The sequence below is a fragment of the Megalops cyprinoides genome, chromosome 10 (assembly GCF_013368585.1).
Source record: "Megalops cyprinoides isolate fMegCyp1 chromosome 10, fMegCyp1.pri, whole genome shotgun sequence".
Lineage (NCBI taxonomy): Eukaryota > Metazoa > Chordata > Actinopteri > Elopiformes > Megalopidae > Megalops > Megalops cyprinoides.
In genome coordinates, this window is record NC_050592.1 from 11,329,412 (window position 1) to 11,349,379 (window position 19,968).

General features: G+C 40.5%; 2 protein-coding genes across 3 annotated transcripts in view; both read right to left on the bottom strand.

The window, feature by feature from the left end:
- The window catches only part of rorc (RAR-related orphan receptor C), a 30,555-nt gene extending 20,386 nt beyond the window's left edge, over positions 1–10,169 (bottom strand). Inside the window, exons 1-2 of the mRNA XM_036538794.1 lie at positions 9,957–10,169; positions 749–778 (exon numbers count right to left, since the gene is read on the bottom strand). Coding sequence (XP_036394687.1) covers positions 749–778; positions 9,957–10,017 — 91 coding nt within the window. The 5' untranslated portion in view covers positions 10,018–10,169. The remainder of the gene's footprint in view (positions 1–748; positions 779–9,956) is intronic.
- A 5,303-nt stretch (positions 10,170–15,472) lies between these two features.
- them4 (thioesterase superfamily member 4) lies at positions 15,473–19,008 on the bottom strand. Of its 2 annotated transcripts, none has more exons than XM_036539435.1 (6): positions 18,356–19,008; positions 17,851–18,043; positions 17,487–17,649; positions 17,173–17,283; positions 16,225–16,349; positions 15,473–15,837 (listed from the first exon to the last, which is right to left on the bottom strand). In XM_036539435.1, the coding sequence occupies exons 1-6, from the start codon at positions 18,509–18,511 to the stop codon at positions 15,794–15,796; spliced, it is 792 nt and encodes a 263-aa protein (XP_036395328.1). In that variant the 5' UTR covers positions 18,512–19,008; the 3' UTR covers positions 15,473–15,793. The 2 variants fall into 2 exon arrangements, with proteins under 2 accessions (XP_036395328.1, XP_036395327.1); XM_036539434.1 differs by having other exon boundaries at positions 17,851–18,046.
- Positions 19,009–19,968: the final 960 nt, after the last annotated feature.

Genomic DNA, 19,968 nt, shown 5'->3' on the forward strand with positions numbered 1-19,968 from the left:
ATGTACAAATGCACGCACACAAGCACACGCATAGAAAGACATGCAGGCATGCATGCACACACACCCACACAGGTGCACACACACACACACGCACACACACACACGAGAGCAGCGAAAGTGGCTTCTACCAGTACTGCTTTATTTTAACAATGTTAAATGTTAATGTCTTTTTTAGCTGTAAGATGTTGATGTAATTTAAAAGCATCTTACCAAATAAACTTTTTTTTCTTATAATGGCTTTTAAAGAAGTTCAATCAAAAATATATTAGTTCAGACTAAGAGGTTTCATAATTGTCATAGTCTAAAAATATAGCCTATCACATGAATTCCATCATAACATTTTCATCAATGACAGTATGTAACTATGAACATGTATTTCTTATACTCTGTAAACTATCAAATCCATGAGCACCATAATCAAGATTATTCCACATACAGATTAGCTCTTCATGTAGACATTTTCCAATACATGAATTTAACAGCCGTCCAAATAAACAAAATTCTGTTCTCTATCTCACAAAATGTATGTACAACAGTGAACGGAAATACAGATAAGTATGGTCTTTACACACAATAAAATGAGGTTATTGTCTGCTTTGCATCCTAGCTACACGGGGATACATATAATTGTCTAGAGTGAACATATAAACCAAAGCCTTACTCACCAAAATCAGTATAGTGCTACTGGCATGCTACTGATACATTGCAATGAAGGTGCCATACTTTAACAGAGCAGAGCTGTACTTACTCAAGTGTGTCTTCTTAGGCACTGTGTTTCCTGTGACAGAGAATGGCACACATTAGAGTCCATTCACACAACTCTGCACCACACGCTTTTAAGTTTCACTCCCTACAGTTAGAAACTAGCGCAGTGTCAGTGGAGCCACACAAGAGAGAAAGAGCCTGCAAGAAAGAGACCTCCATAGCACCTAATGCACCTATGGACTGAGCTGAAATCCTGAAGAGCAACACTCTTACTGACATTCAGTTTTTGTTCTTTTCAAAAAACCTGCATAACATTTAAGTTAATTATTAAATCAGTCTTAACGGTTAGGGTGTTAATACCAACAGTGTGTGAGTGCAGCTCTCAAAGGCCCAGATTCGGCCCTCTTATTCTTCTGTGTGTGAAGGAAGTTCCAGGGTCTACACCAGTCTTCTTGCCCTAGTTACTGTACCACCTGCTGGCCATTCTCTTGTAGATAAGCCTGCAAACTATATCTGTAGAACTGGAATGGTTTCTTCATGTAGTGACATGACACTGATGTTTTGTGGAAAATGTGTGAAATATACACCTGTTTGAGCATATTAATTTTACACCGATGCTGATGATCTATGAAACAGAAATGTGTCCTGTAGTGCTACTGCCCTATGCCCATCACTCCTGTTCATCCGGGTGATCTGCTCAGAGATTCAGCACCCTGTGAACAGTGTGTGATCAGTGCAGCTGAACAGAGTCTGTGGACTGATCTCACTACGTGAACTCCTACATCCAACCACGCTGCCTTATTACATCAGACTGCCTCCTGCTTCTGCCCATAGGACAAAGGTAACAGCCTGAGAAAGAGGTGTGCTAGAAAAAAAGGGGTGTTGATCTTAAGCCCTGGCCCTGGATATGGCAGTCCGCTCCAAAAGAATGTATGATTGACTGGGACGACTCAACCCAGCACTGACTATCAGATGATATCAGTGGAGATGCTGCCTACTGTCCAATTACTGTGGCTCACTGTTGGACTCGCAGTGCGAATAATGGCTGTGCGGGAGTTCATTGGAGGGTCGCATTCGTCTTGCTTCAGTGCTCCTACATGAGTGCAGAGGTCACAGCGAGGCGAGCATAATGTGCAATGAGAGCTTCCAATGTAGGGCTGCATGCAGGAGAAAAAAAAGCATGAAAGGTACCACAGTAACTTGAGTATGTTTCAGTGTCCTCAAACACATAAAGATCACCAGCAATGTTCAACGCTGTGACACTCGCTGCATGTGGGTTCAGGAATGGTAGGTGGTGGAGAGCACAAAGAGACATATCACAGTCATTGAGGGAAGGAAAGGGAGATAGCCCACACACACACACACAGCGGTTAAAATAAAGAAATCTTCAGCTCCCCTTCATGGGATCACTGAATGAAAACGATAAACATGAATAAAGACAGTACTACAAATAACAGCTAAGACCTCAAATTAGAAAAATATTTTTGTTGCCTTTTCAGACTTTTTTTTTTAACTTTTCCATTTTCACTGGCTCTTTTTCTTGCTCTTGTTCTCTTGTCCCCAGTTCCAGCACAACGCCTCAGTTAAACTGACCATAAAATCACACTACTTTAACACTTTCAGCACAGTCCACGGTGGACCTTCTAAATCAAAGGACATAGACATAAATACAAAATAGGATGGCAGTTACTCCTCCACACCAGCGCTGAAAAACCCTGTGGATTATTGCTGGGATTTACTGTAGGGAGCTAATGATTTACAGGAGGGTGGGAGCACATAAAGTCTGTAGCATAGTGGGAAAGTATGGATTAGCAAGATGTGGTTAATGTATTATTGAGAAACAATAGTATATGCGCAGAGGTGCGTAGACATATGTGGATATACAAGAAGAGATTATTATAGGCTATTATGGGTGAGACAGTCAAGGGGTATATGAAAATATTTGAGACACATACATCAATGCATATGCACACACATGCACAGGAGAGAAGAAAGGGGGGGTGGTGATGGTGCAATGAGACCCCTGTCTGACCACATGTTTGAGAAAGTTAAAATTGGATCAGGGTTTGGGTGGAGGGTCGTTTCCGATATTTATTTTTAGTGCCATTTGCGTGTCTAGGAAGAAAAGATAGACGAGATAAGCATCAGTGGGGTGAAGCAGAGCTCACTCTCCCTTTGTCTGTCTCTTTGAAGGCCTATGTGGGTTTTTTTTTTCATAAAATCAGTTTTGCTTATTTAGCGGAACACAGAAGAGTGGTGTCACGCAGACACATACGGAAACACAACCTGACAAACACACATATGCAAAGACACACAGGCATACACAAAGTCACTTACAGACACACAAACCTACATACCAACACGCACGCACACACACACACACACACACACACACACATGCAGAAACCTCATTCTGCATACGCTCATTCTATTTTACATGATGTCTGCACTTATTTGGATCTAAACATAATCTTCACCCACCCACTAACACGTTGGACATACATGCTCGGAATTTGGTTAAAGCAGGAAGCATGCATGTAACAACATCAGATCTTTGCATCCAAAGGCCGTTGGCAAGTGGCAGTCAGGAACTGAGGATTGTGGAACCAGGTGTTGGGACTATGAAGATTTCTCCCTCTAATTTAGTTGGTAAATTGTGTATTCTGAGAGGGAATCTGGCATGACATCAACAGTAAATCCTCCATAGATTCAAGTTTTTATCTGTGTGCTTTAGCAAATAAGTTTAGACAAAACGCACATTTAACTTTGGATTATTTCTGTCGACCTCATGGTTACAAACAGACCAGCACTCTGCATGGACATTCTCACTGTGTTTCATGTTCCTGTCTCTCTATTCCTGTCTGTCTGTCCTGCTCTCCACACTTCCTCTCTCACAGGAAACTGCGTGCAGTTCACTGTAACAAAGTGAAATCATTACTCCTGATGTCCACCGTGAAATTACAAACAGTTACTAACATTTTTCAATACATAGGATCTTCAAACAAATGTAAAAATTCAGTTAATGGAGCTACTGAAAAATAACATAAAAACTGGATGTCTTTTCTCAACAAAATAAAAGTAACGTGCACAGAGTGCCACAGGAGACTATACCCTCAGTTTAGCCTGTAGCCTGACACCAGCCCCATCAACAGACTGTGCCCCACAGTCTGCCACAAGGGGCCATTTACATATCTCTATAGATGCTTATTTATTGCCTTCAATTTTATATCATGCTTTAAGATATGGGAGAAGTTGTTGATGGACACATGTGCCATTTTTGCTATTAAGAATTCATCTGATATCTCTATTATCTCTAACACAAACACATGGACACTGAATCGCACACTCACACACACACACACACGCGCGCGCACACACACACACACACACACACATAGCACAGTAGCTTTCCCTTCCCCTCCATTGCCCTGTTTAACTTTTCAACTCTGTCTGTCTCTCTCATCTGCATATGGAACTTCACAGTAGTGGGAGTATTTTGTTTCCCATTCCACTTCCACTTCATGGTACGCGCACATAATGGAGACAAACGCTTATCTTACTTCCTACTTCTTCCACAATGAAAAAAAAAAATGAAAAAGAGACATTTAAATGCACGGTGCTACAGGTGGGCTCAGGCTTTTTCTGGGGCTACAGCAGTATGTTTACATATTCATACCTTCAATGTGTACTACATTTACTAGCTGGTGACTAAAGATCAAGGACACTACAGTTCACGCATTATCAGCTTCTACTACTAATATTTAAGAGCAAATTGTTTATCAACTAAAAAGCACAGAGCTCAGAACATTTTGAATGTGTGTACCAGTGGCACAATTTATACTATACGGCTGAGCTTCGGAGACGTTCAGCCATATTTCCGCCCTCGTTTTGTCTCTGTCGTATTGTTAATTTCTTCAGTTACTAATGAGTGCAGCTCAAAGCAACCGAACATTACTTCGTATACATACAAATCAGTCACTGGCTCATTTGTTTCATTTAATGAAAAGCTTTCAGATTTATACTAATATCAGTGACTCCCTGGTACAAATAATTGAGATTCCACTAATGAAATGAATGTGGCACTGAGTTTACCCATTTATCTACCTCTTTTCTGGTGAGTTCCCTCCATTTTTAGATTACCCCTCCTCACTCTCTGTTCACAGTTCACATGTGTTCAGACCACATAGCAGGTGCTGATATCTATTTTTCTCTCTCCTGTCACTGTATTGCTTTTTTCCATATCTATTAGTGCAACAAAATAGAAACATCCTAACCACATTGACACACATACTGCTGGGTTGCAGCAACATCACACAAGAACACAAATGCAAACACAGATGGAGACTCAGCATACTGACGCAAACACTAACATTATCAGCTTCTCCCACATACTCAGTGTGACACTTGCCTTACTAACTGAGGCAAGCACCAACAGAGAAGCACACACAGATAAACTAACAAGCTCACAATCTCATGCCTAATCACTTGCTAACGAGCACAGAGCATAAATTGAAGTTACACCTGAATTAAAAATGTTAAACTGTCACAAAACACGAAAACGCTAAAACATACACACACTGACATCAAAATAAATTAGTATACGCTCCGCACATAGTAACACAAAAGCACATTGACACACTCTTATACTCCCCCAGTGACGTCACAGCCAACCAATGAGGCAACAGCTGTCCTGAACTGTGCTGAGTGATTGTTACATAACAGTTGAGTTGCGAGGACCCCTGCTGCCCCATGAGCAGTCCAAAGAGAATGCCTGTCTGAAGCCACTGCACACCCTGAACACACCTCTTCTCATTAATGAATAACTCTCTTCTGCAATCAGTCACTCCTACAAAATGTCTCTTATTGCTTCCTTTCATTTAATTACAATGGTTCTGTTTGTACGTCTTCAGCAACATTTATGGTAATCTGTTGTCTACTCAATCTGCAGGATATTTTCAGATGGTCTCAGTTCACACCTCAGCAACTTATGACAAGATTTTCATAAAACTTGATGCATCCAACAGGTGGAGTGATGACTATTTATGAGACTTGTACATCATTCACAGTACTCTCTGTATGTCAGTATCAGAGAAACTGGACAGGGACCATGAAAGAAAAACAAATGGCAAAGAAAGAGTGATTCACATAGAAGATGCCTTTGATTCTTGCATGACCGAGGGATGAAAGATAATGGCAATTGAGTGAGTCAATCTGCGAGAGTGAGAATGAGAGAGGTGGTAAATTCTGTCTGGATGAAATCACATGAGAAAAAGACAGTCAAAAAAGAGACAGATAGAGGATTGTATTATGGTATTATGGAACGTTCAGGAAAGACTGTGACCATGATATGTGCATAGTAAAGAGTGTGATTGTGATATCTGCATGGTAAAAGAGTATGGCTTTGATATCAGCCTGGTATGATATCTAGATGGTAAAAATGCCATATATGAGTAAGAATACATACAAACACACACACACAGAGTATGTATGTATATATACATACCATGTGTGTGTATTCTTACTCATATATGGCACTTTTACCATCTAAATATCATGTATGATATAGGAAAGTGAAAGAGTGATTGTGATGGGACAGTGTGCTGCCAGGTCTCTCCGGGTTGTCAGTGTGGTGGTGTGTGTGTCTGTGATTGGATGAGAGGGTGATGATGTAAGCACGTCCCTGAGTGTTGCCAGCTCCACTTGGTGTGCCAGATTATTCTATCTGAAAACGCTGAGCCAACACTCTCTTACTGTGCTGTGCCAAAACACACTCTGTGTGGACACCGTCCAGCCTACTGCCCTGTGCTGACATCATTCCATTCACACACTGGCTGCCTCCTTCAGTCTCCCGGTTAGGATATATCAGTAAACTGCCGCCCAATTTTTCAATCACACAGGCAGCCGCTGTCCTTGTTTCTCAATCTCAGACCGACACACAAACATTCACCAATCTGTGTTTCTCAACAGTCACCCACCTCTGCTCTGAATGGAATCGTGAAAGCAAACCATCACACTCTCTCACATGTTCCGCTGCTCTCTCTCTCTCTTTTTTTTTTTTTTTTTTTTTTTGTTTGATCAAAGCACTGTGCAGTACGGACTGTCCCCTGTTCAAAGAATTGTTCGCTCTCTCTCACACTATTTCACATGGCCCCTTCCTCCTCCTTGATCCTCTCCCCTGCTTTCAGTCCCTCTCTGCATTCTGTGATCAGCTAACACCACACACTGCCACGCTCCACCTCATTCAACATCCCGTGTGCTGGTTTGTCGGTAAGCAGCCGAGAGTCAGTTAGCAGGTACATTAGTATCATGCACGCTGAGTCTGGTCTTCTGAGGTTGCATGAATGAGTCTGGTTTCAAGACTGCATTCTCAAATTAGACAATCAGTCAGTTATAAATAGAGGTCAACCAGAAAGGGACACACTGCAAATCCAAAGCTTAAAGCAGATTATTCTTACCTACTAAGGTGTGAGTGGGGGTGTGGTCTGTGTATATATAGACATACCGGGTGAAGGGGAGGATAAGGGGATGAATGAAAGAGATTGGGAAAATGTGTGACAGAGACTGAGAGATGGAGGGAAGGGCAGATAGAGAGGCAAAAGTAGTGGAAGAGGGAAAGGGGAAGAGCATGAGGATGAAAGACAAACTGAACAGGATGGTCAATAACATGAAAAAGAAGGGGAAAAATGATACACGTACAGGAGCTTTCACATATGTTTTGAAGTAAGAGGTGGAAGGGGGAGAGGGAAGGAGGCAGAGAAAGGTTATAGTTGTAGAGGTAAATGTTACAATATTAGTAAAATCATTGCACACAAGTTAACATGAAAGGCATCAGCAAAGATCCGGTCGTATATTTTGATAGTATGTTAAATATAACGTCACAGTGGATGAGGGCATTTTCAATTCACACACACCATGGGATGCCACAATGACGGAGAGGTGTAGGATGAAATAAAATGAATGTGAATATCTGGAAATATGGAGGACAGAGACGCACACAAGACGGAGGCAGACTGAAAGGCAAACGGAAAAACTGAACTGAGAAAGGAAGAGGAGTAAAAAGGGGGAAAGAGTATGCTAGGACAGAGAGAGGGCAGATAAGCAGAAAGAGAGAGTTCAAGATAGCGCAGAATGAAAGGAGGTGGGGCAGATAAGCCCCTAGATGTGGCACATGGGGGGGTTGCAGAGACATATGTTACATGTCCTACCCTTCATCTAGGAATACATTGTGGAGTCAGTGCCAGCACCACACATTGTACATATATTTGCATATCTCGAGAGTCATGCGGTTGACCTGCTGTTGAAATCCTATTAATAGTAAGCAGAAATATAGAATAAACAGATAAATTTGTTTACGTTAATCAGTCTGGGTGACATGCCACACAGTCTCTGTCCATGAAGTTTTTCTTACAAAAGAAGCACTCGACCAATATACGCGGGCTTCACTCGGTTTGTATCTGCATTTGTGTTGTAAAAGCAACTAGTTTTGAACCCTGAGAGGGCAGAACTGGTTTTAAAATAGGGCAGTTGTTAGTCAAATTGTTGCACTATTCTTGCCCATACTATAATGATCTGCTTAATGACAGCACTTAGAACAGAACATCAGAGCACTGCACTTGCAGACCTTAATAGGCCACAGAACAAGTGACCGGATGCATCTGAACTGACAGACACAAGACGGATTTAAGTCTGTCACTTGTATCCAAACAACACAAATCAATGTGTTTTAGACAGTATAAAAACATATGAATGCAATGCATTTATAAATTACACTATGGTAAATTGTATTACCATGACAGACTTTGTGAATGTTTTGTCAGACTTTTTCAAGCTGTACTTAATTTTAAATTTCATACATTCAACTAATCAGGTAAAACAAATGATATGGAAAAGAAAGAGGCCTGCTTTTTGAAGTTAAAAGGTAATTGTGACTAAATGACTGTCGTTGATCAAACATAAGCAAAATCTACCCTAAGCATTTACGTGGGGGTTAAATTCCTGGTAACCCTGTGGATACACCCACAGTATATTTGAATACAATACAAGTCACTATAGTTTACCTCAGAGCAGTCCTTTTAGAATTATGTTTTAAATTTCTTCACAATAGCCTACTTCAGAACAATCCTTAATCTCAGACTATATTTTAAATATCACACAATGAAGATGTTTTCATTACAAGTGTATGTAACCAAACCTGCCAGTAATCTATGAATATTATGCAAACGATTTAATAAATTAATTCTCTCATTAGTTCATTATAGTCTACTTTGAATTCCAATTTAATTCAGAATTTCAATTTCAATGATTAATACATGTTTATGCAACATGACACAGCTATATTGTAGTAGGGGAAACAATCTGCATTATCAGGTTTTCAAAACTGTGTGGGCAAATACAATATGAATATATTAACTTGATATCAACTTGCCATCAATCCAAAAGTAAGTCCAGTCTTGGTGATGTTGATTCTGTAGGTTGAATGAACACCAAGAGGGTGCAATATTTTTGCTGGTGTACTACAGTCCAGTTACAACCTGGGGTTTGCTGCCTGATTACATAATAATTAGCTGACCTTTAAGAAAAGGCACTGGATAGATATCGTCTCAGCCTTACTTTCCCCATGCATATTCTTTTCAGTTTCTGACCAACTTTAACTGTTCAGCTGTATTAAGGAGTGCAGTGAAATGACCACAAGCCCCAGGCAGTTTTTATATGCAGCAGTAAAGTTGTGCAACATGACAGTTTAAATGTCTTTGATCAAGAACAGCCTATTGGTAAAAGGCTGCTGTCACACACCTTGGAGTGGAAAAGAGAAGTGATAGACAGGAGGATCAGGTCACGTGCTGCAATTTTTTTTACTGTGCCCATTACTGTGTTGTCAGTGCAGCAGGTGATTCACCTTTATACATGTGCCTTGAAAAGTGTCATATTTTATAACTTTCAGTTACCATGTGTATGCACATTAGTCATTGTTTCTCTGTTTACACACTTTCACACTGTGTCTGACGCTGAAAAGCTGTCCCTCGTCGGGTACACATGCACATACGAAAGAATAAAATGCATGCTAACAAGTATAAAGTATTATGCAGAATAGCGTTCATTACAGCCTATTCTCAGCCTAAAATGTATTTGAATGTTTTTTCAAACTGTACAAACTGTTATTGCTGTTGTCACTTTTCGTGGCGGTGGTCTCATTATTAAATAGAAAGAACAGTGATGCATGACAACAGTAATATAGCAAATATCATTCTCACCTTTCTTGCATGGTGCGTCGCTGTTAGTTGGGTCCGGTGACTGTGGGTCGTCATTTTCCATTACTTTTCTCTTACCGCACAATCCACACAGCCAACTTCCCGCAGGCTATCTCACTGATTTTCTATAAAGGATGCACTTATGTTTCCTACATTCAAATCGTTATTATTGTGTACTAATAATAACTTTTCAGAAGTATCTGCTTGCATGAAATAGTTGTCACCGTCCTTAACTACTGCCCTAGCGCCCTGGCCGTCGTAAGCGTTTTAAGAGGGCCACTGCCATTTCACATTTAATATTTTTAAAATATTGTTTTCACTGCTTTTGTAAGTCTTGTGTTTTTTCTGTCACGGTCTTTCGCTCCCCGGCACTCTCGTCGTCTCCCCCTTTCCCTGGGCTAAAGCTAGTTGGACTCCAGGATCAATTCAGCGGGAGGGAGAAGTAGTTGATCGCAGAATAGCACGGGACGACAGAGCAATGAACTTTACAGTCCGCACACAAACCACTTTAACGGGCTGCCACTTATCCACTCTTTTGTGCGCATTCTTAGTCTGTCCCCAGTTTCCAATGTGTTATGTCACAATTTCTTATGTAATATCTGTAGATTGCTTTTCATTCTTATTTCTTCGCTTATTTCAATTTGCGTCTATACGACTTGGATTGTCGTAAAGCAAACGAGCACAATATTATGATGACAGTGATAAAGGCTAATCGACCCACTGAAAATGAAGGCATTAGTGAAGGCAGACGAAGTCAGAATAATGCTGTATTCATTGCATATGGCAACCGTATTTACAGCAGCGATACCCTGGAACATTATATTGAAATCTAAAATATTGGACGAAATAGCTGACGGCAAGAGCTGCAGTGCCGTGGTTAGCAAGGCAAAATGTGCCAGATCAAGCCTATATCAATTACGTTTCCGCAGCTCCTACTTATTTGTGTGAGTTTACATGTAGTATCATACAAGATTCATTCAGAGTTGAGGTTTGGCCAGTCTTGGGTTAATATTCCCGTTCGGCTCGAGCTGGCTGTTATGTAATCAGCAATGAACCAATGCACTTTTCTAGTAAAGACATAATTTGACCCTAAAAGGATGCGCTGAAAACTATCATGGTATTTTCGCAAATCCTACTGCTGTATTTACGTCTGTATAATTCCACTATGATCTGGAATAAGTAAGTTCAACGTTCTGTTGGAATTTTGACCGCTTGGAAGTACTTCCCCAGGCATATGTAATCCAGTACAGATGGAGTCGAACACCAGCGGGAATGGAGCTACTCCTCAAATGGGTTTCTTAGAAGTGGGGTGAAAGACAGGGTTGTCAGACTTTGGCTCTCTCTGCCACTGTGGCTAAAGATTCCTGTTTGCCCATTGACCTTTGGGATTGAAATACAACTGTTTGAGCATTTTGGCGTGCATTTATTTTGTTTACCTTTGACTGATTGACTAGGAGAATTATTCACTTTTGTCTTTTAAAAATGTATTTATTTCTCAGAAAAAAAAAAAACTTTTGTTACGAAGAAAACTGTTTTTATTTAACATTAAATTTAGTTGTCTGAACACAGAGGAGTCATCATCTGAATCTGTTAGCTGATGTTCCACAATGAAAATGTGTGATTTTATTTTTTGAAATAAACTGGCGTGAAAGTTAAACTTCAAAGTTCTGTATAGGAGCACCTCACACTTCACTATATTTTATAATACCTAAAACTTCATTGACATCCCTTTTTTCTATTATTAGTCTATATGGGCATGTGAAAACCAAAGCATGCTATGATGATGGCAGTATTATCTGGGTACTTCACATCAATCCAGCAGTCTTATTCATAATAAATAAATAAATAAATACAAGAGGGGACTTGCTTTGAAAACCAATGCCAAAGTCCCCTACCTTTGATCAAATGCACTTAATAAAGCCAACCCAGGTGGAGGGACTTAAGAGTCAGTGCATCCGTTAGCTGTTCACAGCAACCCCACATGCACCTCCCTCTCTCTCCCGGCATTGTGGTCGAGACCCTTCCACCTCAGCTCACAATGTTGCGCAAACTAGACGAGTCTAGTTACTTGTGTCTGTTAATTCGGGGCTGCGCGGTTACTTGTGGTTTCCTCTGGACTTAAAGAGTAACTGACTCTGTTGTCTGTTCCTTTCTTAAGTGTATCAAACAGAAGGTGTGCATTTGCATACCTTTGTTTCTGTGTCCATGTGCCTGTTAGTGCTCCTCTGTGTAAGTGTGCCATTGTGCACCTTCCCAACAGTGTTTTGAGTATGTTCTTCAGTTAACAGGGGCAGAGCAAACTGACTTCTTTCAACATGCCACGTTTGGTACAAATCTGTTATTTTTGAAAATTTCATGTTGTAAAGAAAGTACTGTATGTCTGTCTTTCGAATCAGGAATTTGATTTTAAGGGATGGAAACATTATGTATATCACTCAATATGTGAATTTTGTAACATACATGATCATATCAAAAAAATTCAAAACGAGGAGGTTGCTGCCGTCTGTCCTGTAACGCTAGCTGCACTCAAAAGTTGCCAGAAAAAAAAGAATAAAAATAATATAAACTTAACATTGTAGGCATGGAATGTTGTTCATATAAACAGTAAATGGCTTATATGAGAATTTATTTTTGGGGGTTCCACAAAAATACACTGTCCGTCAAATGATACGTTCATTTCCAATATTAACTGCCTGTAATACCTTTATTAAAAGCAAACAATATCCAATCTATGCTTACCTTAGATTTTTAAATATGTTTTTTTTTTCAAATGTGTAGTAATAATTTTCTTCCTTTATGTGCAAGTGTTTGGGAGAAACACATTATAACATGTGCTGTGGAGGCTATATATGCTTCAAACTGTTGTGCATTTCAATAAATTGTATTTACCACCATATTTGCCACTACTCAAGTGTGAATTGTTTCCTCAGTCATTAGTTCAACATTAAAATTTTACATGTAAACATACATTAAAATGAATAAGCACAAAACATCACTATATTTTCATTATTATTTGGCAAATACACACATTTTGCTTGCCTGTAAATGGAACACATGGTACCTGAATGAAAGAAAGATACTGCATTATCATCAGACCTTTTAGACTGAGAAGGTAACAAGGAATAACATATATTCATACATAAAGTCTAAAAGAACCAATTCATTTTCCTCACTTTCCTTTCATCCTATGTAGCTACATATTTTAGCAAATTAAAGTTTCCAGGATCCATTTCATCTTTAATATGCTGATCAGAATGTCCACCCAAAACAATTTTTTTGCTTTTTCATCTAGGAGCCTCTGTAATTAATATGTGTGTGCGTCCATGCATGGGCACCTTTTGGTCTGCAAATGTCCTTTATGTGGTTTTAACGTAAAGGGCATGATTAGAAATTTCTCCATTTGTCCCCCATCTGTTTTCACAACCTGTATTTCCTCCTCAGACCATAGCTACCCTCGCCAAAGCCTATCTTCGGCTTACTCTATGTGGCAGCAATGTGCAGGCCTCTGTTGCTGTCCTAAATACCCTCACCTCAGAACCAGATATGAGGGGCCTCTGTGAGTATGGATATTGACACCAGGTTACCACAAAGGTACAGAGAGCGAGAGACACTGCAACACTAAAAACCACACCAGCAAGCCCAAACTCACACACGGTATGGAAGTGTGTGTGCATGTGTGCACACACATGTGGGAGTTTGTGTGGAGGGTGATGTGTGGGGGTTCAAAGCAAGTACCAGTTTCTCTTTGTCATATTGAATCAAAAGTCCAAATCTGTGCTAGACATGGGAATTCAACTGTCATCCCTTATCCATGTCCATGTTCTTGTTATAGCATTTAAGAAATGGAGAGACAACAGCAATATGAAACCTGTTTTTGGTTAGTAAATGCATGGCTGTAAACATTCAGGGAAATCTTTAATGTTCAAGTTCTGGGTTAAACTATGAGGCAGTACATGTCTATAAATGTATGAATTCACTGTTGACATGTAGGTGACTTTGGGGACATTCTAAATAAGTAAATTATTTGACAGTAAACTTTTGCCTCACTTCTTGCTATGAAATACTCAGTGTTGGCACCTCTCTTCATGTTGAATTATCAATCAGTGATTCACACACTTAAAAGTGCTGCTTAAACAATATTCATTTCACCACTCCTTCACAGCAGTATTTAAAAAATGGCATAGCAAAATTAGTTAATATAAATGCACTTAGCATAGCTCTGGAATACATTTTGCTTGTACTGAGAGAGCAATTAAGTTTTCCTGACTTATCAAACAGGGTGTCTGTTCAAAAGCCTTCTTGGATCAATTGTGAGCTGTCAGATGTGCAAAATGTGTCAATTTTTACAGTAACACCCTGTTGCCTCTCTCTTAAGCATTACCGGAACATTTCCATTCATAAACTTAAAGAGTGAGAAAGAGGAGAGTGAAAGAGTGGGTGGAGAGGTGCGAAATTATTTCATCCTCTTGTTATGGTTTCCTTGTCTGCCACTTCTTTTCTGTTTGACTTGATTCCATCAGTCTGTCTAGGTTTGTCACACTTGACAAGGGGTGATAGACTCAAGTTGTGGAAATCCCCAAACTAGAAGGTGTTATCCTTCATCCTAAATTTCTTTGATCACAATGCATGTTTTCATTCACATTCACAAGTTCAACTTGCTATACCTACCGAGGCAAAGTTCTTCAATGTTGCATCGCAACAAACATTGTTATCTGAGAAATCTCTCTAGTAGTAAATAGACTGTGTAGAATTAACCCTCCCAACTTCTGGGATGATAATTTAATTAATTCAGTACACAATGTACAAGCATTCCCTTCAAACAAGACTGCTCAACCCTTTGGCTGAGACTTATAAAGCCTGATCAGAAGTTATAGGCCACACCCAGCACTGGATTCCACCGTAAAGTTAGCAGGTATGTGAAAGTTATTCAATAGCACCATCTCTACAAATTTCTGTCTTGAGGTCATTTGGAAGTCATTTCATAGTGTGATAAGCACACTGAACTGGCGCTAACAAAGGACAAAGACCAATACACTTACAGACCTCATTCGATGAAACTTCGCGAAGGCATTGATGGGATTCAGAACCCTGCTTCTGTGACTCATCTACACCATCTAGTGAAGACCAAAATACTTCGACAGTTTCTCAAAATTTAAAATTTGACAATAGTCTGTAGTGCTGATCTTTGTGGTAATGCAATATATGTGTGTGTGAGTGTGCATGCAAACAATCATAGGAACATTCAAATGACATAATTCACGAAATACCAACAGACTGGATCAATACTAGATGCATTAACCATTTTGTTCTGACTAGTTTTATTAAGCTGTTAGAGCTCACAATTTGCGTTAATTATGGTAAAAACATGAAAGAACATCCCAGTGTTCACCCCACTGGACACACCAAGCCTATTATATTAACAACTTAAAATTAATTATTAACAACTTTAAAATAAATAAATACACTGGAAATAAATATACACCAGTAGCTACAGAGAGCAGTTTTTATAATAATAAATACCTTCATTAAACACCTTTGATATTAAGAAATCTTAAATAAGATGCCACTATCAACAGGATATAAGTTTGTAACAGCACAGAGAGACATTAGAGTCACTCCTTAAGGCATCAAGAATGAGTCTGTGCAAGTGCAAAGACACTAGGTACTTCATGATACTGGTAGAGGTAAGCTGCCTGCTGAACTGGTCATTCATAACAAGAATGTTTACACAGGCACACTGGTACAGTCTACTGGCCTGAACTGGCACATTTTACGTTTGTTCTGTTGATGTGATTTGGTTACTGTGGTAGCTGAAGTCCATACAGCACGACTTTTGCACATCAGGCCCCAAACAGGTGGGACACATTGATTGACACAAACAAGCCTGATAAAGACACAAAAAGGAAAAAGAGAGGGAGACAAACAATCAGAGAGGGATAACCATATTTTCAATCTCTAAGTGTGCTGCAATGTGAACAAAATAATTGGCAATGCATAAGAGCACCACATACATGCATCATGTGTGAGGAGTGGCACTTCACAGCTTGTTTTATTTTAATCTTCACAAATGCCATACAATGGTCAGGTACATTTTTGGCATGGTCTGAATGGATAACACATGACTCCAGCAGACATGTGTCATGGGCTGTGCAACATGTGCAAACCCATGTGCACTGGGTCATGCAGTGTGTCAAACGTGTGTCACATGCGCACGAGCACTGCAGTGATTCCCTGAGCTTGTACAGCCGATAGGAGTTGTATGCAACTGTACCTGTGGCCTCTGTATGCAGCTTAGTGCCATCTGAACTGGTCACCTGACAGGAAATGAAGGTCTTCCGTCCCTCCACTTTCTCCAGTGCAGAATGAACCAAGACCACGCTGCCTAGAGGGACAGGGCTAGAGAAGGAAAGAGATCAGATGGACCCTCTAGCAGACCACATATTCAGAGACACGGTGCCCAGAGAGGGTGTGCCCCACTGCAAAGCACAGCAAACAGAAGGGAGGCAGGAGGTCATTCTTAGGAAGAGGTAGAGACAGGGCAAAGGGAAACAGAAAAATCAGCATTCATTTAAGCATCACCATCACCGTAATTACAGTCTTCATGAAGTGGAATTTTCCTTTTTGATTATTCAATCAAATGATTAAATGATTATTTGATCATTCAACAGAACTGCCAAATTCATCAGAAAAGTTGGTGCAGCACTTGGATCGCTCAGCAAAACAGTTTGCGACTTCAGCTTTAAAGGAAATGGCATGCTGAATACCACTTTGCTTTTTTTCTGCATATGATTCAGTTTGGAGTGAGAGTGCTGACGTGTTCTGCTCCACAACCAGTGCTCCAAATGTGTCTAAGCCCACGCAACACAGACTGTGACATCAACATAAGTACGACATTAAACGATCAGCTGGTGAGCAGCAAAATCCAGCTGTGCTTTTCATTGTGTCACATACACGCTACGTTACCTGCTCTTGTTGGCTTCCACTTTCGTCATATTATGAGCATAATTGTTTCTTGCAGCTTCTCATTATTTTCAGTTGTCATTTCCGCACATATTAGTCATCATTTCAACAATGCACCGTGTAACCGGTATTATACTACGGCTATCATTTGCCTTTCTTTTGAATTTCTGTGACGTGCTGCAGATTGACAATGCCAGTAAAGAGCTGCTTAGCAAATCAGTAACTTAAAGGAGAGTGGGATCAGTCGGTGGCCAGGTACCTGCGGTAATTGATGGTGAGGTTGGCAGTCATGACGGGTCCAGAAACGTAAGTGGCGTGAGTGCCCGTCACAGAGTCGATGATGGTGGCTATCGCTCCTCCATGGACGTGCCTGTGAATACATACACTTATTTCCCCACGACTGATAGGAGACACACTGGTCTTGCAAACACAGATGAGTTCAACAGAAAAACATGCCCTGCATTGTATAGTCGTGCATGATACATAATATTTGTGCGTACACTAGTTCAGCCCAGGATTATGTACTGCTGTAAAGAGGCATATAAACTGAAAAGTTGCAAAGTTGGACCTCACCCTGGAGGACCCTCCAACAGATGCCCAGCCTGGAATACACAAACGCAGGTCTTCTCCTCCTTATTGATGAAGACCACATACTCGAACCCGGCTCCCTGCTCTTCTATATTTCGGGTGAAGAGGCGGGCCTTGGCCTGCAGCATCTTACTCAGGCACTGCCCCCCTGTATAAACAGTGAGGGACTGAGACAATACAAAAGGGACTGAACCCCCCTCTCTGTCTGTCTCTCTCTCTCACACACACACACAATATATATATATATTCAATTTTCTCACACAAAATGCTAGTTTGATGCAGCATACCCACTGAGCCAGTGAAAACGTTACAAAGAAAAAGAGGGAGAGGACTGAGGACACTTTCATACCTGTAGCATACTTGAGAGTGCGGTTGTAGCTGGGAAGCCTTCTCCAGGCTCCTTTCTTTTTCTCACCACCTTCGGCCTCCACTTCACACATGCTGCTGTAGTGGTCATACAGTCTTTGCATCTCTGCACTCCAGGAGGCGTTCGGTAAACTGTAATCACGCGGCTGGGAGGAGGAGAAAGGCCATGGCGCCATCTGCTGGATATAAACGACATTACATAATTGGAGCCTAGTCGAAAATTGAAAAAATAGACATCGCTAGTGACATCATCAGACTTCAATTAAAACAGGGAGAGAAACGTGGGGAATACTGTGATGCACATAACGATGCACAGGCATAGAGCAGCATAGGTGGACACGGACATGAGCAAAGTCAATGAGTCAACAGGAAGAGGGGAAAAATACCATAGAGCTAGCTGACAGATGAAATGTTTCCAGTCATTTCATCAGTTTCCACACAGGAAAAAAACTGCAATACGTCCGCATCTGCGCAGACAACTGCCTTACCGTAACTGCCCGAATATTCCGGAGGGGGGACCAAGCGTGTCCTGTAGCATTGATTGGAAGCAGATGCTTCATGATGTTTCTGTGAAGACCGACTGAGAATTTATGACTCACTAATTGACAAAGTCCCCTCGCCATTTGTAAACCGTGTCGCAGCATGATTACAAAGTAACGGTACTTCTCCACTCGATAAATGTTTCCAGTTGCCTAAAACTCCAACAAAACGAATAAACTATATTTTTAAAAAGTACTTAAGCTTTATAACTGGCTAGCCTGGTGCTTTAGTTCTTGGTAGAGTTAATCAGCGATCATACGTATCATACATCAATACTTTCAATAAGGGCGCTAGCCAGCCCATTAAAGTTAATATTCCCTAATGATTAAGAAAATGTGTAGCTAACCCAAGATTTGTTATTGGCTGGGAAGCTATTCCAGCTATCTTACCACGCGCCCTCTCTCTGAAAGTTAGCTTAATAACAAAATGTCTTTTAATGGATTCCCGCCTATCCGAGTACATTCAAACAATACAAATTGTCCATTCATATAGATTAAATACGAGATAACAGAAATATGTTGATATAAGACACAGCTAGCTAGCTATAACCCACACGACTGTGCGCTTCGCCGGTACAATCAATGACTTTCACAACGGACGGGCATGGTGTCGTCACCCATCATCAAGACGCCTATTTCCTGGAGGAGGGACGAAAACGTGTTGGTTTAGTCATGTGATAAGCATTCTTAGTAAGGTTATTGGTGCAAGCCGTTGTCAATCTTTACGCCACTTCACGAAAAATTATATACTGTACGACGCACACGAGACACCATGCGTAACCACTGTGTCGTAACTACGTTGCTACTGTATGCATACCGTTGGTGTACATTCCTGGCGTACGTGACTCGTACGCTGCGTGAATTCACTGATGTGTATTTCATCTGGATGGGACGTGGTGTAGCCCTCCACAGTATTATATCTGTACACAGAGTATAAAGATCAAAGGAAGTCCGCAGCAATTGTTCAGCTTCGATCTCATCAACGTTCTTTTTGTCACGTGTTAAGAGTAACGTGCATTTGTTGTATTGTTGTCATGTCAACGCAATCGCTGGTCAAGGCCAAAGGCAACATTCTTTCGGTCGAAAATTTCTTTAAAGTTTTTGTAGTTTTTTTTTTTAAACACAAGTATTGTTTAAACTCAGATACAAAAAAAGATTATGTTTACCTCTCGAAAATATTAAAAAAAAAGTTTGATTCTGTATGAACCATACGGATAATGTACCGTTGAACAAACCTGTACAAAGAGAGTGGAACAGTATGGAGGTAAGACGTCGGCGCTGATAAGACTTACACTCATTGTGTCAATACTTTTTGCCAGTTGTCCCTACCTGTAAACGCTGCTGAATGATCGTAAATACCTCCACCTGTCGTCATTTACCAGGGGACAAATAGTTTCGACATTTTGAAGTAGCAGTTTTAAACTAGCCAGGTTGGTTGGTCTAGATAACTGTCGTGTCTATGCTAATGAAACAGCTAAAACTACAAATGTATACAGTACAAGTACCATTAATCTAGTGTCTTAACCTCAAGTTTTTCCTTCCTGTTTTATAGACAGGTTCCC

Coding starts and splice junctions, on each gene's coding strand:
- them4 (XM_036539434.1), bottom strand. CDS start 18,511: ATGCTGCGACACGGTTTACAAATGGCGAGGGGACTTTGTCAATTAGTG. Junction 18,047..18,355: donor GGAATATTCGGGCAGTTACG/GTAAGGCAGTTG, acceptor GTTTATATCCAG/CAGATGGCGCCATGGCCTTT. Junction 15,838..16,224: donor GCTGCATACAGAGGCCACAG/GTACAGTTGCAT, acceptor TGTCTTTATCAG/GCTTGTTTGTGTCAATCAAT.